This window comes from Crocodylus siamensis, chromosome 2 (assembly GCF_052110815.1).
Source record: "Crocodylus siamensis isolate JL-2025a chromosome 2, ASM5211081v1, whole genome shotgun sequence".
NCBI classification, from domain to species: Eukaryota; Metazoa; Chordata; order Crocodylia; family Crocodylidae; genus Crocodylus; species Crocodylus siamensis.
Window position 1 is genome coordinate 20,019,896 of NC_143396.1, and position 25,033 is coordinate 20,044,928.

At 42.8% G+C, this 25,033-nt stretch overlaps 1 protein-coding gene across 2 annotated transcripts in view; it reads left to right on the top strand.

Moving 5' to 3' along the window:
- Window positions 1-25,033, top strand: part of HTT (huntingtin) — a 157,735-nt gene that overhangs the window by 24,959 nt on the left and 107,743 nt on the right. Inside the window, exons 6-15 of one of the 2 annotated variants that reach the window (XM_090035477.1) lie at window positions 2,759-2,897; window positions 3,392-3,533; window positions 5,370-5,548; window positions 6,438-6,642; window positions 7,823-7,870; window positions 13,401-13,481; window positions 14,572-14,936; window positions 16,725-16,848; window positions 23,155-23,273; window positions 24,659-24,770. In XM_090035477.1, coding sequence (XP_089891603.1) covers window positions 2,759-2,897; window positions 3,392-3,533; window positions 5,370-5,548; window positions 6,438-6,642; window positions 7,823-7,870; window positions 13,401-13,481; window positions 14,572-14,936; window positions 16,725-16,848; window positions 23,155-23,273; window positions 24,659-24,770 — 1,514 coding nt within the window. Of the gene's footprint in view, window positions 1-2,758; window positions 2,898-3,391; window positions 3,534-5,369; window positions 5,549-6,437; window positions 6,643-7,822; window positions 7,871-7,986; window positions 8,071-13,400; window positions 13,482-14,571; window positions 14,937-16,724; window positions 16,849-23,154; window positions 23,274-24,658; window positions 24,771-25,033 lie in introns of those variants that run through there. The other variant, XM_090035478.1, reaches the window with a different exon arrangement.

A 25,033-nucleotide genomic window follows, 5' to 3' on the forward strand; every position in this document is an offset into this window, starting at 1 on the left:
TCCGCTCCGCTCGCCTCTGCTGCTCTTGCCTCCGCTCCGGGTCAGGTAAGGGGGCACATGTGTGTGCAAGACACGTGTGCCTGTGTCCTTACTCTCCCCACTGCTCCTTGCTCCCGCTGCTACTGTCCCCGCTGCTCCTTGCTTGCAAATTCCCCTACCTTTTCTTGAAACCAAGGGTTGCTTGTTCTAGGGAAGAATCAGGGAGTGGTGGCTGCTGCTGCTTCTCTCACTTCCTAGTCTATGGGAAGAGGGAACACCTGCCCTCTCCACCATTTCAAGACCAAGTGACCCCATTCTTGGTAGAGCAAGGAGCCTTTTCCTGATTCTACTCTTCCTGGCCTGCGGGAATTTATCTAGGAGGAAGTGTATGGACATTGTCTCCTGTGAGAAACTCTCCTGGGAGCAATTTTAACCCTGGTTGTTTCAGGGTTTATTTTTGTCCCAGAGTGGTCACTCCTATGTAGAGAAAAAGCCTGAATGTCTGTATGCTTTTGGTTTCTACCGGTAGAATGGCAATTCTGCTAATAGAAACTGAATGTCTGTTCCTAGCTTAAGTCTTCTATGCTGTGGACAAATGTACTTTATAACTGCTTTAAAAGAAGAGGGAGACCTGCTCCTTTTGGGGTGGCATGATAGCTGATATTCTATGACTGTTAACACTTGCATGCTCCTTTGTGTGATGCAAGCTATAGTTTCAACTCCAAATTAAACAGAGTTGAAGCTTCATTTGTTATTTGGCTACACTTGTATTGCTTTGGGAGCATGCCTGTAACCGTTACATTACAGTGGCTTATATTGGTATCCTTTGCTATTGATCCAGTTGTCATACTTATCTGTAACCTTAGTAGACTCCTTGGGAATCATAGTCCAAGAGGTAACTGGCTGTGTTAATCTGAAGCTAGTTTATAAGATGAATGTCTGCCCTACTTTCTGCCTAGGAATCCTGCCATTTTTGGATAACTACGAGGGTCAGTCAGAAAGTAATGGCTTCCATTTTTTTTCAATAATACTTGCCTTGGAAAAGAAAAAAGAACTTTTACAGAGAATTTGCATGTCATCCCTGAACAGGCTGCTGTTGTTTGAGTGTTGTTGTACAGAAGCAGCGCCAGAGACATGTCTGTCGGGGTGGGCTCTTTGCATACAGTGTTTCAGTTTCTCCAGGGTCTTGATATAGATCTACTGTGGCTCCCTTCTAGGTAGGAAGGCAATAAGAATGCCCTTTATGCCCATGGCTTGGCTTCCTTAGGAGCTAAAAATTAGGTGGTAGTGAGGCTGAGGTCCTGCTTCTACATGATGGTGCTTGCACACCACAGAGGCTGTCTTATTTGCTAATAGACTCTGATGCCTCCATCCTCTGCACAACCTGGAGGATGAAGGACAAACTACAAGGGTGACATTTTGGGGATGTCTAGGGCAGGTTACTCTCTGATCCATGTTACCCGGCTTGTGTTCCATTTAATATGTGGCCATTTTCCATAGATGAGCTGCTCAAATTGTAGTCCTCCCAACATCGCAGGATGCAGTGTCCCCTCCACCACCTTCCTGTTCTGTGGACAGACTTTCTACTCTCTGAACTCAACTACCTGGGAATGGGACATGGTTTTGAAAGCAAGCCTACTCTGTGTCTTGCCTCTGGGGATGTGACCTTCCCACCTCCAGCCAGGGGTTCAACCCTATGCAAACAGCCAGCAGAACACGTCACAGGGCATGGAAGGTCTGGGAGTGGGTGGGGGTTGTATGGGGCAGGGAACAAGGTAGGGGGCTGGATAGGGTCTCTGTGAGCTGGGGCTTTCTATGTAGGGCAGGGGCAGTAGCGCTCTCAAGCATTTTCACTCATCACTCCCAGCTCCCAACCATCCTGGGAAGCATGACCAGCACCCCCTTCACTGTAATCCCAATCCCAGTTAATTAAAGAAGGCCTCATGTTTTAATATAATTCCTATATTTCTTTTTTTCTATTCTTGTATTATTCTTCAGTGTTTGGCTGACTTTCATTTCATCCTCCATCCCCATTTCCTTTTACCTCCCATTTCATTACCCACCTCCATCCCATTAACGCTTCACCTCCTAGCTTCATGTTCCTGTCCCCTCCCCCCAAACGCACTTTTGCAACATACCCCCATCTAGAATTAGGGGTAGAAGCCTGTCCTGGCTCACCAGTCCTCTAGTGTCAACTCACAGCTGTAGTTCCCAAGCTTCTGCTTGTATGCCCTCTAGTTGCAAGTCACAAATGTGCAGGTTGGGGACTATCGAGAAGGTTTTTAGCTTGAAGGCAACTGCTTCGAACTTGAGCTAGCACTAACACCAGTCAACGTTTCAGCAGCTTGAAGTGCAGTGTGTAACAGGGCCCTGATAGTTTATTAGTCTACACGTGTTGAAATTGAATCTGGGTCTGTGTCTCCTGACTTCTAGCTTATGAAGTGCTTTCTATGGCTGAATCCATCAATGTTAGAGCATTTAAAGGCCCTATAGTATCAGTACTCCAGAGCAAGGGGCTCCATACAGTCCCCCACAAGGACAGTGGTCCTCAGTGTCATATAGTCTTTCACTTCCACGTAATGTATCAAAGTTTTGACATGAGTATGACAACTCTTTCACTCACCCACATGGTAGTATAGTTTTGCCACTTTATGTACGTTAGCATATTTAGCACTGTCTTGCAAAACTTTTAACTTCAGGAATGAATTGGAGACAGACCAACTATTAGACATGCATGCAAAAAATTATTGATAATTATTTTTTCCTTTGTTGTAACTAGGCCATATTTAGTGAACCTGTTGCCGTGTTTAACGCGAATAAGTAAGCGGCCTGAAGAATCTGTACAAGAGACGTTAGCTGCAGCAATTCCAAAAATCATGGCTGCATTTGGCAACTTTGCAAATGACAATGAAATTAAGGTAAGATTATTTAAACTATTAATTTATATTGCATCTGATACGCCAAGTGGTGGAGTTATTCTGTCAACAGTAATATTAATTAAATGTTAGAGTGTAGTGTAACAGCTACCATGTGTAAATAGTTAAAGCAAAAATACTTGCACAGAAGGTGGTGAATGATCTCTGTTGCTGAGGGTTGGACAACAAATCATTGGGTTTAAATGGGAAGGCAGATTTGGGTTAAAGCTTGGAGAAGAATGTTGTAGAATTTTGAAGAAGAGCCTGGATCAGTGCATTGGTGGTTCAGTAAAGCCTGCCTTGATGCAGCAGTTCAGACTGGTTGACCTTACAGATCTGTTCCAGTGCTACCATTTTCTGATTAAGGCTTATGAAAGTGAAGCAGGGTAAACCTTTTTTCCCTTTTTGATGCTTTAAAATTTCCTGACTTTATTTACTTCTGTTTCTTTTTTTTTTTTCCATATGAATATTGGTTTAATTGTTCATAATAATTTTAGGTTTTACTGAAGGCCTTCATAGCTAATCTTAAATCCAGTTCTCCTACCATCCGTCGGACAGCGGCAGGATCAGCAGTGAGCATCTGCCAACATTCACGAAGAACGCAATATTTTTATGCCTGGCTATTGAATGTACTTTTAGGTAAGATGCAGGAAAATGCTTTTGCTTTCTTGAGACATGAGCACTCCTGTGGGAAATAGGCTGGACAAGTGTCAAAGTAAATCATTAGAGTAATTAGTTTGTATAAGAGACTCTTCAGATATTAGAGGCTGGTGGGCAAAGCTAACCTGCTTATTAGGTGTTGCCAATTCTGGTTTTATGGTATTGTAGCAAATTGGATTGACATAATGAAAATCCTTTTAAGTATGTCTCATCACCTTTTGCAAAGGACACTTTTTAAAATCTAGAGCCATCTGTGGTGATTGGCACCTCTTTGCAAAACAGAAAAATGAGATGGAACGTCTGGAACTGAAGTTTGAGGGGGAAAACATGCTTTTAAAGTGAAGTGAAGGAGCCAAAATTGAATGTACATTTAATCAGAAAAGAATAACTAGAATAATTAAAATAATTGTACTTAGCCTTTTATGAAAGTTCTTAAACAAATCACTGTTATAGTAGTTGTGCATAGAGAACAGATGGCAAACACTGGCTATCAAACATGCTAGGGTATTCATCTGAGTCATTGCAAAGCAATTTTTAAAGCAAGGGGAGAGCAGGGTGGCTTGCTCTTGGGATCTCAGAAGGCTTACAAAATATGTTTGAAATCATGGCTGTGCAGCAGAAGTGAGTCACTGATGTAAAATGTCCTTGACTCTTTGCCTGGAGGATGTAAACTTGATTTTCTTGTTCCCTTTTCCTAATGGATGCTTGTGGTCCTTGTACCATATTCCCTTGTCCACTTTTTAAAGAAAAATCAAGCTTGCAGATCCCACTCATCATTCCTGATTTAGGTAAATGTAACCCCACCGTTTTTTTACTTTTGTGTACCTGTGGTGATTACATTTTTCTATTTTAACTATGTGTAGTTAGCTTGCACCTATAATTCTTTTAGAAGAATTCTGAATCTTTTGCTCCATACACAATAGTACATAGTTATCATAAAATGCTTACCAGCTCCTCCAGTAGCCATGTAGTGCTTCTGTGAAATGTTTTGTTGGTAGGATCATGGATTTGGCATTAAACTGCTATATTTTATAGATTACTAGATTCAAAGAGGGGTGTGTATTAATGATCTTATTCCAGTTTTTGGCAGAAGAACTAATAGTTTCAATAACCCTTGGAAGCTTGAGTTGACTTTTAAGACCTAACAAGGCTTCTGTAATTTATAAAATGGTAGTCTTGCTGGGACTTTAATCTGGAGTTTCCTAGCTAGATGGTCGTGTTTCTCCACTTGGCATCAGACCAGTTGCTTCCATATTTGGGATTAGCAGGCAGTTTCACCCCCAGTCAGATTGGCATGGACCATGGGGTTTTTTGCCTTCCTATGTAGCAAGGAGCATGGTCCTCTTTTCAGCATCTTCAGGTGTATTTTAAGTAAACACCTTTTTAGTGTTAGGGCATTGACTGTGCCTCTGTCCCCCTGCATTAGCTGTGGCAAGTTAGGGGTGATCTCGATTTTGTTTTTGGAAATGGTGCCTCATAGTTGCATGATGGGGTTATTTTTACAGTTTTGTTTGAAATAGGTTAGATGGATGTTTTGTATAGGATAGTTTAGCTAGGGATGATCCTACCTTGAGCAGGGGCATGGATTGATTTGATTTCTGGAGGTCTCTTCCAGCCCTACCTTTCTATGATTTTATGTCTTGGTATGCTGATTTTAAGCAAGTTATGTTAATTTAGTGATATACTTAACTGGAAGGGGGAGTGTGTGTGTGTGTGTGTGTGTGGAAAGTAGAAAACAAAACCGTTTTTACTTAGACTGTCAGCTATAGTAACTTTTTTTTTTTTCCCCCTCCACCTTCCTCTCCTCTCCTTCAGGTTTGTTGGTACCTGTAGAAGATGAGCATCCCACTCTTTTAATTCTTGGTGTATTACTCACGCTTAGATATCTCATACCTTTACTGCAGCAGCAAGTAAAGGATACTAGCCTGAAAGGTAGCTTTGGTGTAACACGTAAAGAAGCAGAGATTTCGCCTTCACCAGAACAGCTTATACAGGTATGAGTTACCATAACTCTTTCAAAGTATGAAGTAACTTAAAACCAAATGTTCTTATAATGTATACTGGATACATTTGTCGTACAGCTAACAGTTTAAGCTTACTTTGCTAGTGTAGTTCTGATGATTGATTATATCTGTGACTGGCAGATTTAATATTAAAGAATAAAATGGTTTGTAGGGGTGATTTAATAAACCAAGTACAATACAGTTGTTTTCAACCTTGAGTTGGGGTATCCCTCCACCACTGATTTTGAATGTGGTCACATCCCCAGTTGAGAGTCACCTTACTTCACAACCAAGTTATGGTGCCCCCAGGTACAGTTGCTCGATACCTACAGCCAGCCTGGGGAGGCCTGTGGCACAAGTGCACAGTATTGCCACATTAGGACCCTGATCAGCCTAAAGCTGGCAGAAGCTGCCTTTTGCTGTAGCCTTTCCCAGTGTGGCCCCTTTTGTGCTTCTCCAAGAAATGGGGGTAGAACACGCTCAGGTGCCTCTGAACCCCAGGCTTAGTGTGGGTATAGGGGGCTACTGGTAAGTCAGCTTCTGCCTCTTTTAGGCTCATCACAGACCTAATGCAAAAGGGCTGCTGCCATGGCACACTTGAGGGGGGAGGGGATGGTGGCACCCTAGTGTGATTACTGAACTTGCAGGAACTGATCTTACAGGAACATTATCGTAAACTCCATCTTCTGCTCCAAGTGCAAGGGGCCCTAATATCTCTGTATCTATACATATATTCACAAAAACAAAATGCCGGTTACACACCTAGGTTTTCGTTTTGGAAAAGGATAGCTTCTAGGAGTTCAGTAGCTTAAGAAGTTCAGAGACCATGGTGAAGAGGGTAGCCTATATAGACTAGAACTAAGATTTCTTTCATTTCTAGGTTTATGAATTGACTTTGCATTACACTCAGCATCAGGACCACAATGTTGTGACTGGAGCTTTAGAACTATTGCAGCAGCTTTTTAGAACACCCCCTCCTGATCTCCTCCACGCTCTGACCACTTTGGGAGGCATTGCGCAGGTCAGTGTATCCAAAGATGAGTCTAGCAGCAGAAGCCGCAGCGGAAGCATAGTGGAACTTATAGGTAAAGTATAATTCTGATGTCTGTCTAAGGTCAGCATATGTTGTTGGCTATTCATAATTTGTCTAGTCATTAAGAAGTTTTAAACCCTTATAAAACTCTGTATGGAATTTTATATAACTTTTTTTTCAGTATCACTTCTGTAAATAACCAGTCATCTCCAAAAGCATAAAGAAAGATGTTGAGTTTGGATCAATCACGAGTACAAAATAGACTACACTAAGATTTTTTTTGTGGTTTTTTTTTTTTTTTTTTGCCTACCTAAAAGGTACAAGAGTTGCACGTTAATTGATCAGTTAATGAAAAGGTTGATATTCTTTTAGCAGTGTTTTGTAAGGCAGTTGTGATACATAGAAGGCTGATCTTGATAAAATCTAGAATAATTTTGAGTTTGTTGTCAACTGTGTAGCTATAGGAAACAAAATCACTGTGAGTGCAATCCATAACTGTTAAGCTTGTTTGTTACTTTGATTAATTTTTTATATTCTTGCCTATACAGTGCATGGCCTTTTTAATGTATGTATATATAAATTTAAGTATTTGCTTAACTGCTACTTAATTTCTTCAGATCAAAATATTTAATCCCTGATTGGATTGCTTTTAAAAACTCTTTATGTTGGACTCTAACCTTCTATCATTAGACAGAAAAAAGAACATTCTGCTCTGTTATAAATAGGGACCTGTTTAACTCGTGGTGGAAATTCATGGCACAGTAGCACTTTGAACATTGCTGGTTTTGACGTGTGCCCCTTTCCCCCAGTTGTTGAGTGGCTGAGAGGCAGTTAGTACCTCAGTTTTTGCCACTCAGCAGTGAGGAGAGGCAAGATTCAAGGTGCCACTGTGCCACAAGCTTCTGTTGCAATTTAGGTAGATCCCTAGTTTATAAATTTGCTGCTGTTAAAATGTAACTTATTAACCAAGGACAGTTCAAACCATTGTGTGGTGGTAAAAAAGAAATATATATAACTCCAGTTTTACTCTCATGGAGTGTAACAGAGCAACACTGAAGTGCAACATCTAGAGAGGGATTACCAAACAAGAATTGGAAGCCTTAAAAGTGTAATGTTTCTCACAACTTCCTGGCATAATATAATTTTCTAAGGCTTTTGAGTCTATTTAAAATTCTACTTCCATTCAGCAGCTCTGTTCTTTACTTTGATTTGTTACTTTCTGTGATTTGCAGCTGGAGGGGGTTCTTCATGCAGCCCTGTTCTTGCAAGAAAGCAAAAAGGTGATTATTTTCAAAACTACCATCTCTTCATCACATTCCTTTATGGGTTTTTTTTCTCTTCCCTCACCCCCTGCTCTTCATTATCCTGTTAAACCTTGATCCCTGTTCACAGACTCACTCTTGTTTGCACCTGGGCTTGAAGAATATGAGTCTTGTGAAGAGAACTCTGCCAGTGTTTCTAATGTTACAACCAAGATATGGTAAAGTTGCTCAAAAAGCAGAAATATTTTTGCTTTTCGTGTAGTTTGGCAGAAGTGCTTATATCCCTTTCAGTTTTAAACAGCAGTTTTAAAAAAATAATTCCTTTAAACAGGGCCCTGATCCCTGTTTGACAGCACCTTGAATTACACTTGCACAATAAGTAGTTTTCCAACTTGTTAGTTAGGCTGTGCTTGCTTTTCTCTCTTTAATGTTACTTTCCTCCACTAATGCATGTGTATGTATTGCATATTTTGAAATGTTACATGTGGTCTGCTGTGATCTGTCCTGTGATGATTAATACTAATCATTTGTAGCTTGCTATCTAATCTTGATCTTTTTCCATCATTGGATAATATGTTTTGAGGTCTTAGCATTAAAGAACTGCTGTAGCTCCCATCTTGCATCAGAATCCAATAGGACTAACTCCTTCCTTGCCTGTGCCAAATTCCACTGATTTCATTAGAGCTCTGCATGGGTGCAGAAAATCTGTGCTAATGGATTCCAGTATAGAACTGGAGAGAGGGAGGAAGGCATTGAGTGGAGGAAATGAATTTGCATGGATTGAATTGGGATTTTTACAAGCCAGTGCTGCCTCTGACTTGTATTAAATTTAATTATGACGCCTAATTTAGGCCATTCCAAATATGGTAGTCTCCCTTTCCTGTAATTAATGGTTTGCATTATATAAAAGCTACTGTTATAAAGAAATAATGTCATATGATAAGCTGATGTTGGTGAGTTAGTGAAATGGGTATTTGGGAGGTAAGGAGAATCTTGTACTGATTTTTCTCTAGGAAAGCTCAAAAGACAGATCTGGTTGTTTAGAAAATAGAAATCTATTTCTATACCAGTCTGGAAACTGATGCAGATTGCTGGAAAAATAAGGAATAGCACACATACCTATTTCAGCAGAGGATGGTAATAAAGTTATTTTCAGCCAGTCTTAAAACAAAAGTTGATTTTTACTAATAAAGGTATAGATTAAAAAGAAGGACTTTTAATATCATAAAACCCTCATTCACTTAATTGTAAACGCATTTTCCACCATAAAGTAGGATCATTTCTCCTGTGTGTGTGTGTGTGTGTGTGTGTGTATAACAGCGTAGAGTAAACCTTATTGTAGAATTTTGATTGAAATTTTGAAGTTCTTCACATGTACAGGATTTAAATGTAATGTTCTTACTGAATAATTCATGAAGAAAGTGTAATCTAATTATCCTAGTTCCTATATGATATATTCATGTTTTTAGAAGAGCTGAGAAACAGAAGCAGCTTGCTTATAAAAAATATTTGCAGTATGTTGTCATTTAGCTGTTTAGCAGTGAGGTTACTCTCTCTCCATGAGTAGGTGTGCAGGGCTAGAGGCGTGGTAGCCTTTGATCTTGTCCTCAGCACACTGTAATATAACCTTTACTCTTCTGGTGTTGCTTGTGAGTTGCCTGTAGTCAGTTCATAAGACAGAGACTTTTTCTAAATTGAAGCATGGATTCAGGACTACAGCTGTGTAATCAAAGGACAGTTTTCTCACTGCTTGTATGGCCTTACCTTGTAGTACAAAGTAGCCTTATTAAGTTGATAACTTTTGTTTTGCGATCCTCTTTTCACGGACTTGTAGTATTGATTGGCTGTGGATATTGAAGTGTACTTCTTGACTCCTTTAGGGGGTCTAAATATATGAAATCATGCAAAAGAAAGTTGTCTTGTTTGTTTGGCTGCTAATAAGACTCTTATCCTTTCATGGTATTATGCATGACATTTTGTCACTGATAGTTTGACTGGTCTGTGTACTATAGAGTACCATTCTGGTTTGGGAATCTAACTCAAAGAAGGGAGAGTGTTGAATTTCTCAAGAAAAAGGTTGTTTCCCAAATCTTACCAAGATTTAAATTAAATGAGGTTTTAAAACAGATCAAATTTTTAAGCACTCTTGTACAAATCAGATGTTGCTTATTCCTCATTTGCTTTTCTTGTGATGTCATCCCAGTCATTTATAACATGTTCTTTTGCTGCAGAAAGTAAACGCATTTAGCTACTTTCTGGTTAGATGCCCAAAGGTGGTGGTGATTGGGGGACTTGTTTGTTTAAAAAAATCATAATCCCTTCCCTCCTAACACCAAGCAACTGAACAAGGAATAATGGCCACAAGTTGTTGGAGAGTAGCTTTGGATTAAACATCTATAAGAACTGCTTCACAGTTAGGGCGGCTAGGATCTGGAACCAACTTCCAAGAGAAGTGGTGCTGGCTCCTACCCTGGGGGTCTTTAAGAGGAGGCTTGATGCCTACCTAGCTGGGATCATTTGAGCCCAGTTTTTTTTTTTTTCTCCTGCCCTGGCAGGGGGTCGGACTTGAAGATCTATAAAGTCCCTTCCGACCCTACTTCTGTGATTCTATGAACTTCAGTATTGTATCTGGCTTGTAAAGAATAGCTGATTGTTGTAGCTGTTGTTATTTTTATGGTACTGTACAATGGCATAACTCCATAATGCTACCAACTGAATATTGTTTTCTGGGTTTTTTCCTCTTTTCTCTAGATTTTGTTTAGTCTAAATTTTTTTTACATTTATGGAAAAAGAAAATTCTGGAACTGTTTTACTACAAGTGTGTTAATGTCTTGTAGGGAGAACAGTGTCAGTCAATGCAGTCTTATGATTGCAACTTAAATGCAAAATAACTGTCAGACTATCTAAACAAACCCTTTGATACATGTATCTCATGACTGATTTCAGGTTACTACTTTGGTTTTAAAGTGTGTACCTATAATAAATGGTATATGTAACAAGAGCTGCTGATACTGTTATCAAAATATTAATTAATATGTCCTCTTTAAATGTGTAATCCTTCATACGAAGGTATGGCTAGACATATTTTCATATGAAGTTAGATGTGCTGTGTTGTTTAAAGTTAACTCACTCTTGTGAGTCTCACTGGGCTGCTGTCCAACCTTGGACCTGACATGGTACAAGTAGATACAGCATTGTCTGCACATGGCCTTCAGTCAACTTTGGGGCAGAGTTTCCTGTGCTGCTATCCTTTTTTGGGATGTGGAGGCCTTTTGTCATGCCATCCTAGGTGTCCAAATTGGTAGACCTTCCAAGGCTGTCTTGTAGCTCTCACCTTCTCCAGAGCACAATTCTTGTGGGTACTTGGGATTACCTGCTGGGATTCTGTGAGAATTACCAAGTCTGTGTGTGTACTTTAAAGGACCTGGCCTGTGGCCTAGAAAAGCTAGGTAGAGGTTGTTGTCATTATAGCAATAAGAATAATATTATCAGCATAGTTCTAGCATGGACACAGTTTTTATGCTGGCAAAACTGCTCTTTCCAAGACCGACTGAATGAAATAAGCCAGTGGTTCTCAACCAAGGTCCTACAGCACTCTGCCAGGGCTGTCATGATGCTGTTGCAAGAGCAAGAGCTTCCCGATCTGGCTCTTGAGGAGGCACACAGCTCAATTCCATTTGGCCATGGTGGCGGTGGTAGTGGGGTGAATATAACATAATAATTTAATCAATTCACAACGTATTAGTTAATATTATCATTATAATGTTTATAGTATAATATTACTTATTTTAATGAGGTGCTGTTAAATTTTGAAAAGTTTTTAGACTCTAGATGCCTCCCCAAAAAGGTTGAAAACACCTGAAATAACCTGCACATTTTATGTAAGCAAAGCTAGACAGATAGGCATCTGCTGTAAAGTTTTGGCCATTATAGCTGCCTTAGGTCAGGTATCATACCCTTTGATACTCCTTAACTTCTAGTCATAGCTAGTTTGATTATAGTGTGGACTTAGCTATAGACAGCCATTGAAAGGTACAGATCTTTGGAAACTCGTATAAAGCTTTTCCTATGTTTTTCATCTCTCCCACGAGTTCATTGCGTCTTTAGTGAGAATTCTTCAGAGAGACTTTTTCCACTTCCTCAGTCTTGTCTTCTGGTTTTAGCCTGTTCCTTCTTTTCAGAGTCACCATTTTAGTGGTAGATTCAAATGTCTTTGTCTCTTCATGTCCTTCATCTGGGGCTTTTTTTCCATTCTGTAATCCTCTAACCTACCATTTGAACACTGGATAAGAGAGATTAGTAAATCGGTAGTCTTAGTTTGTCAGCTTCTACTGCTGTATTTAATGCAAGGCTAGTTAATTGCCCTGGAATGGAGACTACGCTTAGAGGTGAAGGTGTGATGGGATCTAAAGTGTGATCCATGCAATCATGTCTCTTGCTGTACCACATTCTGGGACTGCATTAGAAGCTATTGCCCCTTATTACCTTTCCAGGGGAGCCCAATCCTGGGCTCCCCCTGCGCTGGCAAGAAGCAAGCTCCTACAGGGGAGCTGCAGCTGCTGAAGTCTGTCATGGAGCTCTGCTGCAGGTGGGAGATTTGCAGCAGCTGCAACACTAGGTCCCATAGCTCGTATGATCCCCCAGTTGTGGGGGTGCACTGTGTACCACCGCAGCTGGGAGACAGCAGCAGCTGCAGGGACACTCCATGCACCCTGGGGCTGGGAGATCACAGCCACAAGGCACAGTTGGGACCCAGCCTTCTGCAGCTGTGGATGCTGAGTCACTGGCACTGTGGGGCTGCTGGGAACAGAGACAGCAGCTGCAGGACTCTGGGTCCCAGAAGCTGCGGAGTGCTACCAGACCCAAGAGTCCATAGCTTCTTGGTGCTACTGGGACCAAGAGTCCCCTCACTGGTGGGACTTCTAGCCCCGACCTGAGTATTGTGCATCCCTGTAGTTGATGGGTCTCCCAGTCTCTGGGGAGATGCTGCTACATGTGGTAATTAAAAGCTGGATAGGAACTGGCAATAAAGATGGTACACATTTTTGAGATCTAAATTTATAGTTGGTTGGACCTTTTTAAGGAGTGATAGCTACTTTGCATATGTAGGTGGTCTCAATTAATTGTGCAGTTAAACAATTAATGGCACAATAATTGTAATGTGTAGGGGGCCGAAGAGAATGTGAAGGCTGTCAGCAGATTTTGGCCCCCGTCCCCAGCACAAGAATTACAATGTACAGTTAAAATGAAAGGAAACAGCAGGGGCTTGAACATCTAGCTAGAATTCTTAGTGTTATAGATTCCCAAACTCTCTCTCAAATAAATTAACCTTCTTTGTCCATCCTGTTCTGACCGCATAGTGTGATCTCTTCTCTTTCTTTTCTCTCTAGCAATTTTGTATTGCATAACTTTTTAGCATTTAAAAAAGATAAACAGGTTAATATACCTTAAGAGGTAGAAATTTTAACTCTGACTTCCAGTGCTCAGAATGCTTCAAGACTATTATTTTTAAAGAAAACTTAAATGTCATTGATGCATCGTTTATCAGGTAAAGTGCTTCTAGGAGAAGAAGAAGGTTTGGAGGATGATCCTGAAACACGGTCTGAGGTCAGCACCACAACATTTACTGGTAGGTGTGCTGTCTTTTTAGCGGTAGGATTAACTTAATTCTGTACATCAGCCTGGAGTAGTAAATAACTCTGTCCTTCATGTGTGATTGTCAAAAAAGTTGTAGCTAATCACACACAGTGGTTATCACTTATGAAGTATGAAGGATTACTGATTTATGAAATTTTTATAGTTGAGTGTTAAAGAGGAAACAGTATGAATACATGATGACTCATTAAACAGCTTTTAATAAATCACTTGTTTTTTGTTTTTGTTTTTAAATTAGTTTAAAGGAATAACATCAATTCAGAATCTAGCAGGATTATAAATACATTGATTTTAAATCTGCTGCAAATCACCCTGTCAGTTTATGTGGTCTTAAAGCACGTTTTTCTGCTTTTTAAAAAAAGTTTCTACACCATGTTACTGTGTTTTAGAGACTTAAACAATTGATACTGACCTATATATAATATCTTCAAATACATTTAGTAAACAAGTGAGAAATATTTAGTGGAAGAAATCGGCCAAATAATTTTTCTTGTAAGAGAGTAAGTGAATAAACACTAACGTTTTAAGTATTTAACAAGAAATGCAAAATAGCAAGTTACAACAATAGAGGAGATGAGAAAGGAGAGAGTTTAAAAGAGAAAATCATCATCTTATATTTTGAAAGTTTACCATGACTGCTTAGGTGAATGGGCAGTGTATGGAGGAAGGGAATATGCTACATCTATAAGTAAATAAAAACAGCTTCTGATTAAAATTTTGGTGCTATTTTTTCTTATTGGATTTTTAAAAACCCTACTTTTTGGAGCTTAATCCAAGCTTTAAAAAAAAAAGTGGTGACTGCGGTATTAAAATGTTTGAAGAACAAATGTCTTGATGAGTAGCAATGCAAAATGTAGATGTACAAAGAATTAAGAGCATTAAGTGTAGTTTATTGCTTCACTTTCTGCTGCCTTTTAGAGGTTTTTTCTCTTAGTTATATTTAATATTGGGTACTAAATACATATGAATATTTTTACTTGCCTTTTAAGCAAAAACATTTAAATATTTTCATATTGATATTACATAATTTCTTGTTTGGCTAACTAACTATTCTTGGTTTTCAGCCTCTATGAAGAGTGAAATAACCAGCGAATTGGCTTCCTCATCAGGTGTATCAACAGCTGGGTCAGTAGTAAGTTCTGCCACCGATCCCACTGGACATGATATCATCACTGAACAGCCACGTTCACAGCATACTTTGCAGTCAGACTCTGTAGACTTGTCCGGCTGTGATTTGACCAGCACAGCTACTGAAGGGGAAGAGGATGACGTGCTTAGCCGAAGTTCCAGCCAAATCAGTGCTGTGCAATCAGACCCCACTATGGATTTAAATGATGGCACACAGGCTTCCTCACCAGTTAGTGATAGCTCTCAGACTACTACAGAAGGCCCAGATTCAGCTGTGACCCCTTCGGACAGTTCTGAAATTGTAAGTGTGCAACAGGCAGAGGGGGGATCCCTTTCTACTGAGGGGCCCGACATATCTCGGAGCTCTTCCATGGAGGGCCCAGACTTGGACACTTCTACTTACTCGTCTGCTACTTTTCCGTCCTCCACTAATAATGCTGAAAAGGTCAGGAGCTCATGCCTGTAACAGAGAGCTTGACCTTGCTTTAGCACTTTTTTTCTGAAGCATTAATTACAAAAGAATGGCTCTCCTTGTAGAACTTGTTGAACACAAGGCTTTAAGATTTCACCCATCTGTGTAAAGTGTGCGAAAAGTTACTCATTTCATTGGAAGAATGTTGAGAGGTCTGCATGAATATCTTTTTCCACTTGCACCCTTTTTTAATATAATAGTCTCTTAACATATTAAAACTTAAACCAAGAGCGTAAGCCAGTAGTGCTACTTGGAATAGTAGATGAATACCTGTCAAGCCTGAGAGTTTCAACCTGATGCTTTGCATTGTTTAGTTTTTCACTCATTGCCTGTGCTTCCTTCTTCATAATCTAACTAGTTTTACTTCTTTTTTGTGTTAATGTTTGAATTTTATCATATATTGGCCAAACATTGCTTGATTTGCATATGTAGCATGCATTGATGGAGTTAATCTTACTTCAGGAATATTATTTAATAGCAAGTGCTACAGTTATTTCACTGAGATCTTTTGAGTGACTGTTACTGCTGAAAAAAAATTCAGTGTGGACACTGAAAATTGTTTAGGAAATGGAATAAAGGGCAAAAAGAAAAGACACATGTTGACAGCACATCTGTGAACTTGTTGAAAATAGCGTGGAAAAGTAAATGACCTGTGGTGTCTAAAAATGTCTAATTTTGCAATGCTGACAGATGCTCCTTCACTAACATGAAGTCACTTGGGCATGTGAGGATACTGCTAATCTGATCAAAGCCTGACACTCATAATACCAACTTGCATTAGCACTTGGCAGACTGTCCAGGTCTTTATATAGGCCTGAGCCTCTCTCTTTCAGGTTCTCAGCAATGAGGTACTTGTCATTGGTAGTGATTGTTAAGCTTCAAAGTGAACACAGATGGGGATTGAGGCACATTAAGGTTTAAGGGCTAGATCTGTTGGAGAACTTCACTTCCTAGCATCAAGAGAGGTATCCAGCACTCCGAGTAAGGGGCAGACTTGCTTTCCCTCTAGCGTAGCGTCTGTAGGAGGTGACAGTAGTGCCCCTTTTTATGTAATAGTCTAGTGGTTAGAATTTCTGTCCAGGAACTGACAGACCACAGTTCAGTTTTCACCTCTGAGGGCACTAGTTTTGCATCTCCCACCTTCCTGGAGAGCAATTTAATAGCTAGGCTGGATGAGACACTTTCCAACCTTCCAGCTGAAACTCTACCACTTAGGATAATGCTAGACCGTAGGTCCTTAGAGGGTTTGACAGCTGAACATTTTGACTGATGTTATGACTTTTGGGGCAGGGATGGAGGTGAGCTGAGGTGAAAGATCATTTAGGCTCACAACCATTGAGAAAGATGGGGGGAACTAACCTGTAGCACAAGAGCTGCTAGTCATTCAAGGTGGGTTGCTATGGTAGACTTGTGAGGTGACATGCTTACATGCTGGAAAAGGGAGAAATCGGCGGTATAGGGTCAGCATGCTGCTGTACGCTAACATGCATCAGGCTGATTTTTGGTTGGAACTAATTCTGTATTACTAATATTGCATGCTTGTGATCTGATCATACTTTTGCGCAAACGGGAGCTTAGATGGGACTCTCTTAAAGGTCCACTCCTTATATACCTTAGGTTCTAGAAGGGGCTGAAAGCCAGTATTCTGGAATGCAGATTGGACAGCTGCAGGACGAGGAAGATGAGGCTGCAAACCTTCTCCCAGATGAATCTTCGGAGCCTTTCAGAAATTCATCCTTTGGTATGTTAAAAGGGGAAATTTTCTCTACAAAACATGCATTTCATCAAAGCTAACCATATTGGCATCTCTCTCATACTTTCTGTGGAGACTGTATCAGCAAGACACAAATATCATAAAAGCATTGTGATGAAAATATGAATTACTGTATTTTCTTGACTATAAGATGACACTGAATGTAAGATAACCCCTCAGTTTAGATTCTATATATGGGAATTTCATAACTTTTATACTGTTCCAGGTATAGAATCTACTTATAGATTTCATAGGCATTAGGGCTGGAAGGAACCTCACAAGATCATTGGGTCTAGCCCCCTGCCCCCAAGAGCAGGAAAGTCAGCTGGGGTTAAATGATCCCAGCAAGATAGGTATTCAAGTGTTTTTGTTGTTTTTTTTAAGGTATCCAGAGTAGGTGCTTGCACCACCTCTGGGGGGAGTCTGTTCCAGGCTCTGCGGACTCTGACAGAAACGAAGTTTTTCCTTATGTCCAGCCTAAAATGGTCTTCCAGGAGTTTGTGACTATGGGACCTGGTCTTCCCTTGGGGGGTACCCTGGTGAATAGACGTTTTCCCAGTTCCCAAAGCACACCCTTTATGTACTTGTAGGCTGCCACCAAGTCACCCCTGAGCCTATGCTTTTCCAGGTTGAAGAGTCCCATGCCTCTTGGCCTCTCCTCCTAATGTCTGTTCTCTTGTCCTTCAGTCATTTGCATGGCTCTCCTCTGGAGTCTTTCAAACTTCTCCACTTCCTTTCTGAATTGCAGAGCCCAGAATACAGTATTTCAGCTGTGGCCTCACCAAGGAAGAGTAAATTGGGAGGATGACTTCATGGGTCTTGCTTGAGATGCATCGGTAGATACAAGCCAGAGTTTTGTTCGCTTTGCCAGCTGTGGTATCGCATTACTGGCCCATGTTTATCTTGTGGTAATCATGTCTCTTTCGGTAGTGGTGCTAGTGAGCGTAGCATGGCCGAGCCTACAAGTGTGGTGTGGGTTTTTTCTCCCAAGGTGGAGCAACTTGCATTTCTCTGTGTTGAATGCCATCAGGTTTTGATCTGCCCACCTACTTAATGAAGGTTTGCCTTGAATCTGTCCACCTCCCACTGCCAGAGCAAAGAAAATAAAACTGGGGAGTCAGGTAGCCAGCTTGCTCTCAGTTCCCTTTTGCCCTTCAGGCTTCTTACCTCTGAAGCCCCTTCCTCTCCGTACTGTCAGACCCTGTTCTCCTTGAGCACATGGAAGTGAAGAGCAAATTTAAAAACTCTTATCTTGAAATAAACAGACCTGCATATAGTACCCATAAACTTGGTTTATCCAGAATTGATACCTTTTCTGAAACTGCTGCAAATTTTAACACGGTGTTCCATAAAAGTGGTGCTTATGTATAGTACAAACTAAGTGTGATATTAGCCCAAATCCAAAGGGTTTTTATTTACCATATAGTTCATTGGACTGGGCCCCAGCAGAGTTGTTATCGTTTCAAGCCATAGTGAACCCACATCTCGGCACTGCTCAGTATGTGCGTGTACTCCAGACATCCCCTACAAAGGATCCATGTTCTAATTAGCCCCCCACTCATGAAAGAACAGGTTCTTGTCATGAGTCCTGGGATTCTCCAAAATGTATATGTAGCTGAGAGGCAGTGCAGCCTAGTCTGGCTACACCTCATGGAGGGCCAGGACCATACTAATCAGATGCGACAGGCTGAGAGATGGGGTGACAGATTCTGGGTGAACTGTTTGGAGCCCTGTTTGATGTTTGCCAGACTTAAGACTTGTGAAGCAACAGGAATCGCTGGAAATGGGAAAGAAAGCTGCAACTTATCTGTCAGAATGAAGAGGAAATTGAAATATATACAATCTCGACACAGGAGTTGAGGTAGATGTCTATACTTTAAGAAGGCCTTCAATGCAGTATTGCATTCCATTCTCATAAATAAATTGACAGGCTGTGATGTAGATGATTACACGGTCAGGTGAGTGGCAAATTGGCCTAGGGGTCGCACTCAGAGAGTGGTGGTGGATGGTTCAATATTGACCTCTTACTATTACCCAGGTAAGAGACAGGGGCCTGGATAGTCCTGGGATTAGGGGGGCAGTGCATACATTTTCAGGAGGCCTTAAATGCCTTTACACTAATGCTTGTAGTATGGGGAACAAGCAGAAGGAACACAAACCCAGACATTGTGGGGCTTACTAAAATGTGGTGGGATCCAACATGTGACTGGGCAGTGAACATCAATGGCTATAGGATGTACAGAAGGTATAGAGCACCACACCCCTGCCTTTCCTCCCTATTCTATGTCAAAGGACAATTTGCATCCTCAGCGAGCAGCATTGGGTCAGAGGAGGGGCAGACTGAAGTGCTCTGGGTAGGAATACAAGGGGGTTGGGGTAAAGGGACTTAAAGGTGGGGGTCTACTATAGACTACCCAGCCAGGGAGAAGAGCTAGACCGGGAATTCTCAGGTCAGCTTGTGGAGGCAGTTAAGTCAAAGGATGTGGTCATCATGGGTGACCTAAACTATCCGGACATTTGCTGGGAAGAGCAGTCGGCCAGGTCTGACCACTCACGTAGGTTCCTAGCAATGTTACAGGACCTCTATTTAACCCAGGAGGTGCATAGTCCCACCAGGGGAAATGCCTTGTTAGATGTGGTTCTGGCCACAAGCGATGACCTGTTGAGGGGACTGCAGGTGCTCCATCACCTGGGCAATAGCTATCATTGCCTACTGGAATTCACCATCCAGCGCAGAGTGGCAAAGGCCTGCAGCAAGACGGCAGCCCTGGACTTCAGGAGGGCGGATTTTATTGAGCTAAGGAGACTAGTCGGGGAGGCACTGAAGTCCTGGAGGGGTGGGGAGTTGGGAGTCCAAAAAGAGTGGTCATTTCTGATCCTCCAAGCCCAAGGGGTGGCAATCCCAACACGGATCAAAGGAGGCAAGAGTTCTCAAAAGCCCCCATGGCTAACCAAAAGCATCCAGGAACGTCTCAGAGCTAAAAAGGAGGCGTATACCCAATGTAAGGGAGGGGCCATCACCAGGGAGGACTATAATCTCTGTTGCTCAAGATTGTAGGGAGGCTGTTATGACGGCCAAGGTGGAGATGTAACTGGGACTAGCAACCCGGATCAAGGATAACGAGAAATCCTTTTTTAAATACATAGGGGGTAAAAAGAAGGTTCCAGGTAATGTGGGGTCTCTGCAGAACACGCTAGGAAAGCTGGTGGTCTCATCAGACGACAAAGCTAACCTATTTAGCAATTTCTTTGCCTCCATTTTTATGAGCAGGGACGAGGTCATCCCTCTCACGGGGTTCCCCGATGGTCCTAGGGGAGGCACAGCCAGGCCCAGGGGCAGAGAGGACCTAGTCGGAGAACTTCTGGTGGGACTGGACATGTTCAGATCAGCAGGTCATGACGATCTCCGCCCCAGAGTGCTGAGGGAATTAGCAGAGGTCATTGCGGGACCCCTGGCACAGCTTTATGAGTACTTGTGGTACTCTCTGTCTCTCACCAAGTGAAGTGGTGCTGGCTCCTACTCTGAGCCTCTTGAAGAGGAGGCTAGATGTACACCTTGCTGGGGTTGTTTGACCCCAGTACGCTTTCCTGCCATGGCAGGGGGTCGGACTCGATGATCTGCTCAGGTCCCTTCTGACCCTAGAAACTGAGGTGCCAGAGGAATGGAAAAGGGCTAATGTGGTCCCCATTTTAAAAAAAAAGGGAGGAAGGAGGACTCAGGAAATTTATAGGCCTGTTAGTCTTACCTCAGTCCTGGGGAACCTCTTTAAGAAAATTATCCAGGTGCACATCTGAGAGGGGCGAGCAGGGGCAGCCAACATAGGTTCATTAGAGGCAGGTCCTCTCAAACCAATCTGGTGGCCTTCTGTGACCAGGTCACGAAATCCTTGGATGCGGGCATCGTGGTGGACAGTCTTTCTGGACTTTAGGAAGGCCTTCGACACTGTCTGTCACCCCATTCTCATTTAAAAAAATTAGGAGATTGTGGTGTTGATGCCTACACAGTCAGATGGGTCACCAATTGGCTGGAGGGCCACACCCAGAGAGTGATGGTGGATGGGTCATTTTCGACCTGGAGGGATGTGGGCAGTGGGGTCCCCCAGAGCTCAGTCCTTGGGCCTGCACTATTCAACATCTTCATCAGTGACTTGGATGAGGGGGTGAAAAGCATCTTGTTCAAATTTGCAGATGACACTAAGATGTGGGGAGAAGTGGGCACACTAGAAGGGAGGGATGAGACCTGAACCTGTTCAGCCTCCACAAGAGAAGGCTGAGAGGAGATCTGGTGGCCATCTATAACTGGCCAAGGGAGACCAGCAGGGAATGGGAGAGTCCCTGTTCCCTGGAGGACTACTGGGAGTAACAAGGAATAACGGCCATAAGTTGATGGACAGTAGAATCAGGCTAGATATCAGGAGGCACTACTTCACAGTGAGCGCATCTAGGATCTGGAAGCAACTTCCAAGGGAAATGGTGCTTGCTTCTACCCTGGGTTTCTTTAAAAGGAAGCTAGATATACACCTTGCTGAGGTCATTTGACCCCAGCATTTTTTCCTGCCCCTGGCAGGGGGTGGACTTGATGTTCTGCTCTGGTCCCTTCTGACCCTACTAACTATGAAACTGATCTGGAATGATGTGGGCAGTGGAGTCCCGCAAGGCTTTGTCCTGGATTGGTGCTATTCAGTGTCTTCATTGGTGACTTGGATGAGGGCGTGGAGAGCTCCCTGTTCGGGTTTGCGGATGATAGCAAATTATGGGACAAAGTTAATGCACCAGAGGGTAGGGAATGGATCCAGGCAGATCTGGACAGGTTGGAAAAATGGGAAGAATTAAATAAGATTGAGTTCAACAAAGACAAGTGCAGAGTGCTGCACCTGGGCAAATAGAACCACCAACATGCTTACAGGCTGGGAGAGGACCTTCTCAGCAGCACAGCAGCTGGAAAGAGGTCTTGGAGTCGTAGTTGACTCCAAGATGAACATGAATTGTCAGTGTGACGAAGTGATCAGCAAGGCTGACTGCACTTTATCATGCATTAGGAGATGCGTGATGAACAGGTCGAGGGAGGTGATGCTTCCCCTCCAGCTGGAGCCAGTGCTGTGTGGGGCTTTTCTTGCTGGGGGCTGGGCTTAGGGCAAGCTCTGGCAGTGCTGGGAGGAGTCTGCAGCACCCCATATTTTGCCCCAGCTCTGCTCCTGGCCCTGCACCACTGCCCAGTGCAGGCCTGGCTTTTTCTGGCACTTGGGTGGAGGCAGGGCGTTGCTGGGGCTGTGCAGAGAGAGGTGCTGCAGTGAAATTTGGGGTGGCTGCAGCCTCCTCCCAGCACCGCTGATCGGGCCACAGTTGGAGTACTGCATCCAGTTTGGAGCACCATGCTTCAAGAAGGATGGAGAGACTCTTGAGCGGGTTAGAGGAGGCAAGGCCCTAGGAGGAGACACTGAGGGACCTAGATCTCTTCAGAGGTGACCTTGTGGTTTCCTGCTGCCCTTCCCTGATGAAATTATAGGCAATAGAGCATCTCCTATTCACTAGGGCACCCCCTAGAGTAACTAGGAACAATGAGTATAAATTGATGGAGATCAGACTTGGGTTGGATATTAGGAAGAACTTCTTCACAGTAAGCGTTGTCAGAATCTGGAATGGGCTTGCAAGGGAGGTGGTGCTCCCCCCTACCTTGGGGGTCTTCAAGAGGAGACTGGACAAGCACCTAGCTGGGGCCATCTTTCCTGCCCAGGGCCTACTGAGGTCCCTTCTGACCCTAATATCTATGAATCTACAATGTAGTGGCTCATCATGACTTGAGTCAGCAGTTAGGGTGACTGCATTCAATGGGCACTATTGTCACTTCTTATTCAGATGGGCTGCACTAACCTATTTTTGTGGTAGGCTCTCATCAGCATGTTTGCCCAATAGGAGCCATGTGTTTTATAGTCATGCTCAGTGTTGGCTGCATTTAATCAACTTCATAGTTGGTTTCTGTTGCAAAGCACCTGCTGCTTTGGGCTGCAGTTTAATGATAAACAGTGTATTTAATGAGGTTTCTTTGTATGCGAGTGTAAGATGAAGAGCTACCCCCCCCCATACTGATGAGGAGGTGGGGGAAACCTCATCTTGTTTTTGAGTATGTATGGCACTGTTTTGCATTTTCAGGTTAGCAGTTCACTTTACTTGTTTAATTCTAGGTAACTATGTTTCTCTGAATTCTATGTTGATAAATGTAAAAGCAGATCACACTTTTAATTGAACTTGCATTTCAAGCAGTACTTTGTTGCTCTTTTTTTTTTTTTCCTGAAGCCCTTCAGCAACCCCACTTATTGAAAAACATGGGCCATAGCAGGCAGCCTTCTGATGGTAGTGTTGATAGATTTGCATCAAAAGATGAAGCACTGGAGCCTGGTGATCATGAGAATAAGGTAAAATATGCTTATTCAGTCTGTCCCTTCAAATTAGGTGGTTTGTGTTTTGAAAGTTTTAAACGAGGGGTCCACTGATAAGGATTTTGGGAGCTGATACAGATAGCTGATATTTAAGGAGACTGATACTGCCCCCCATGGTGAAGGGGGGGGAGGGTGCAGGGTGGAGCTGTGACTGATGTGGTAGGGGCAGCTCATGCCACTGCTTGCACCCCAGGAGGGTGGGGGGGGGTGCCCCCCCGGATCTGCACAGTGACAGCAGCTGTTGGGATGGAGCTGGAGCTGGAGCCAGAGCTGTGTGGGGCTTTTCTTGCTGCGGGCTGGGCTCAGGGCAAGCTCCGGCAGTGCTGGGAGGAGTCTGTAGCACCCCATATTTTGCCCCAGCTCTGCTCCTGGCCCTGCACTGCTGCCCAGTGCAGGCCTGGCTTTCTCTGGCACTCGGGTGGAGGTGGGGCGTTCAGCTGGGGCTGTGCAGGGAGAGGAGCTGCAGTGAAACTTGGGGTGGCTGCAACCTCCTCCCAGCACCACTGGAGCCTGTTCCAAGCCCAGTCCCTAGGAAGAAGAACTGCACAGCTCCGGCTCTGGCTCCACCCCACGGCTGTCACTGCACCGCACAGATCTGGGGACACGTGCTCCCCCGCCCCTGCCTTCCCAGAGTACAAGCAGCAATGGGAGTTGCCCCACCCCACAAGCTGTGGCTCCATCCTCCAGCTGGGCAGCACCTTCCCCTGCCCCCTCCCTCACCGTGGGGGCCGTTGATCTGCCCTCCCACATCCCTTCTGACTTAGCAGCTGGAGGCAGCTCTTCAGGCGGCCGGCTCTGCTTCATGTTGTGCTGCATTTGCATGCAGCACGTGCACGTATCAGCCAAATTATCGGCCCCATCGAGCCAATACCCAATATAGACAAGTTTCTTTGTGTCTGTACCTATCTGATATCAGACCGATTTAGTGGTGCACCTCTATTTTAAAAATACTTCAAACTAAAGTGGAAAATCCCTATTATGTAGGACACACATACTTATATGAATACTTCAACATTTATTTTCTAGCCTAAGAAAAACAAAATTACTGGCTTCTCTGGGCAGTCTCTTCCACTGCCTTACTTTTCTATACTAGGGGTTGGCATCATTTTGGAGGAGGAGGTTGTTTTAACAGAGTTTAGCTCCAAGCGTGTGCTCTTTCCACCCTGGCCTAGGTTGCCGAAGCTGGGTTCATAGTCACCAGTCTCCCTGCCCCTGCTCTGTACTACTCTTACTTCTATAACCTCATTGCATTCTTTTTAGTTTACATAATAGTATTTCTAAACTGTATTTTACTTCAAAACTTTTGTTTATATTTGATCTTATAAGTTATGTAAAACCTGTGTTTTTGCTTTTCTTAATAGCCTTCTAGAATAAAGGGTGACATAGGTCACTACACAGATGGAAATTCTGCTCCTCTTGTTCATTGTGTTCGACTTCTATCTGCTTCTTTTCTACTTACTGGAGAGAAGGGTGGTAAGTTGTAATGGCTTGCTGTCTGCTTCGGTATAGTGAATATAACATCTTCATCAGCTGAGCTTAAAAGAATAACTTTTTCTGCTTTTTCTGGTAAGAGTTTAAATAAACTATGACAAGACATTGGAAAGAGCTTTAAAAAGACTTGGTGGTATATGTCAGACTGTAACTGACTTATACAGTTTCAAACTGCCAGGCTTCTAATTGTTATAATACTGTAAACCCAAATATTTATAAAAATGCTCTTCAAAGGAATGGCTCAA